General features: G+C 46.8%; 1 protein-coding gene across 2 annotated transcripts in view; it reads right to left on the bottom strand.

Moving 5' to 3' along the window:
* The window catches only part of wdfy4 (WDFY family member 4), a 113,026-nt gene that overhangs the window by 58,420 nt on the left and 52,106 nt on the right, over window positions 1-2,500 (bottom strand). For both annotated transcript variants that reach the window (XM_063191356.1, XM_063191357.1), the window contains 4 exons: window positions 2,155-2,256; window positions 1,892-2,020; window positions 969-1,010; window positions 613-708 (listed from right to left, as the gene is read on the bottom strand). In XM_063191356.1, the coding sequence (XP_063047426.1) occupies window positions 613-708; window positions 969-1,010; window positions 1,892-2,020; window positions 2,155-2,256 (369 nt within the window). The remainder of the gene's footprint in view (window positions 1-612; window positions 709-968; window positions 1,011-1,891; window positions 2,021-2,154; window positions 2,257-2,500) is intronic.

Here is a 2,500-nt window from a genome sequence, read left to right as displayed (position 1 = left end):
GACAATCACACACACACACACACACACACACACACACACACACACACACACACACACACACACACACACACACACACACACACACACACATAGAGAGGGAGAGAGAGTATAAGAGAAGATGAGCGAGACATGGAGATCTGTTAGTGATTTATAGTGAAAGTGCACCATCTAGTGATCAATGAGGATATTGCACCCATGAGCAGGGGGTGGCCATAACAGTGAAGTACTGTAGCAGTGAGTCCAGATCAATATCTACCCCTCAGAGCCATGGAAGTAATAGTTTGGCTTATCCCACTGACCTCTGCTGTATGTTCCATTTTTACACAAAGATGGAAGCTCACGGAGCCTTTGACACACAGACCGCCATTGACATTCCAAAATAGTTCCATTTTCTCATTTGCAGTCAGTAGGTTGAATTGGTAAAAGTCCACCTAAACTTGCTGTGCCTAGGCTGACAGCAGGGAAACTTTCTTAAATTGCAGAATGCAGTCTGGTGACACTACATTCCAATCATCTGTGAGATGACCGTTACAGAGGAAATAGAGAAAGAAAAGAAACTACATTTGACTCATAACTTTATATTTTGTGTGTGTGTGTCTGTCTGTCTCTTACCTCCAGTAGCTGTTCCAGAGGGTGGTGTGTGTGTGTGTGATTGGCTGGCATGTGCATAAGACTGTCCAATAGCAGCAGGCGACTGAAGTCCATCACCTGAAACACAATTAACAGTGAAAATGCATGGAAGCGCTAAGCAACACGCTAGCACCTCTTTGTGCGTCATTTCATTGGTTGCATCTACCACCAGTTATGCATCTACCACCAGTTATTTTTAAAATATATATATGATCCGTGTGTGTGTGTGTGTGTGTGTGTGTGTGTGTGTGTGTGTGTGTGTGTGTGTGTGTGTGTGTGTGTGTGTGTGTGTGTGTGTGTGTGTGTGTGTGTGTGTGTGTGTGTGTCTTTCAATTCACCTGCTTCCTGGCTGGATGGGGGGCTGTTCCCTCATCATCACCCTTGAGACAAGAAACAACAGAAACTACATCAGAAACACACACACACACACACACACGCACACACACACACACACACACACACACACACACACACACACACACACACACACACACACACACACACACACACACACACACACACACACACACACACACACCTGGAGAACAGGGACAAGAGAAACTACTGTAGGACCGAAAAAGGCCCTGCTATACATAAACACACACAACACACCTCATCGCCACTCTTGAGACCAGAGACAAAAGAAACTACATTGGACACAAACACACACGCGTGCGCGCACACACACACACACACACACACACACACACACACACACACACACACACACACACACACACACACACACACACACACAGCCCAACCTTAATTTCGGTGTGGGGCCTTTGTGGGAACCTTCCTATCTTTGTGGGGCCCTTCCATTCCTATACATGGGTTCGCCGTGTTTGTAAACACGATGTTGTGAGGAGGGGCAAGACACTGACAGCCAACCATGTGAGCTAATTTTTTGACCGACAGCGGTTGAGTTATGTATGTAGTAACAATAGTTTAAGAATGCTAAATTGAGTCCAAACCAAAACAATCCCTAATCTTAACCTGTCAGTGAGGAAATGTTTGTACACTTTTACTCTGACCAGTAACAACAAAACTACCCCAGCAAAAGGGGTCAAAACAGGTGGGGTCTAGGATCTGGGACCCACATGGAGTGAGGGCCCCAGCATGTGGGTGTGCTCCAATAGCAGTGGCTTCACGAAGGTAGATTGGTGTAGTAGTACACAAACGCACACGAACACGAACACGCACACACACACGGACACACACGGACACACACACACACACACACACACGTTAACCCTCTGACCTCTATGTATGTGGGGAACATGGCCCTGGCAAGAGCAGAGAGGAAGTGTGGGCGTGTCCACAGGGGGTCCTGGGGGCGGAGACTGTGCACCAGACACAGGAACTGCATTACACTGCCCGGATAACACACCTGCATACACACACACACATGCACACACGTACACACACACACGTACACGTATATTATTATTATTATTATATTAAAGTTGTTGCTGTTATGTGCAATAGACAGAGAACCTGCATTCCGTTGTCAAGGTAACATACCTGCCAGCCCTCACTTCCTTCCTCGCTCATCATGTCACTTCCTATGGCCAGGTGCATGTCACTTCCTATGTCACTGCTGACCTCACTTCCTGTTTGCAGCCTCTGGACGGAGAGATGGAGAGAGCGGGAATGAGAACGATTGAGAGAGAGAGAGGGAGAGACACATGGAACATTGCAAAAAGTGGACAGGAGGGGTAGATGGAGAGAAAAGAGAAGAGGAGGAGGAAGACTAGAGGAAGGGGGAGAGAGAGAGAGAGAGAGAAAGAGATTGATAGATAAGGTGATGAATATGAAGATGTCTCTAATATGAGAGAAGATTACTCTGACCAGGAATAGGGGAAGATGA

Source organism: Engraulis encrasicolus, chromosome 24 (assembly GCF_034702125.1).
Source record: "Engraulis encrasicolus isolate BLACKSEA-1 chromosome 24, IST_EnEncr_1.0, whole genome shotgun sequence".
In the NCBI taxonomy this organism is placed as follows: domain Eukaryota; kingdom Metazoa; phylum Chordata; class Actinopteri; order Clupeiformes; family Engraulidae; genus Engraulis; species Engraulis encrasicolus.
This window is presented reverse-complemented; position numbering and strand designations above follow the sequence as displayed.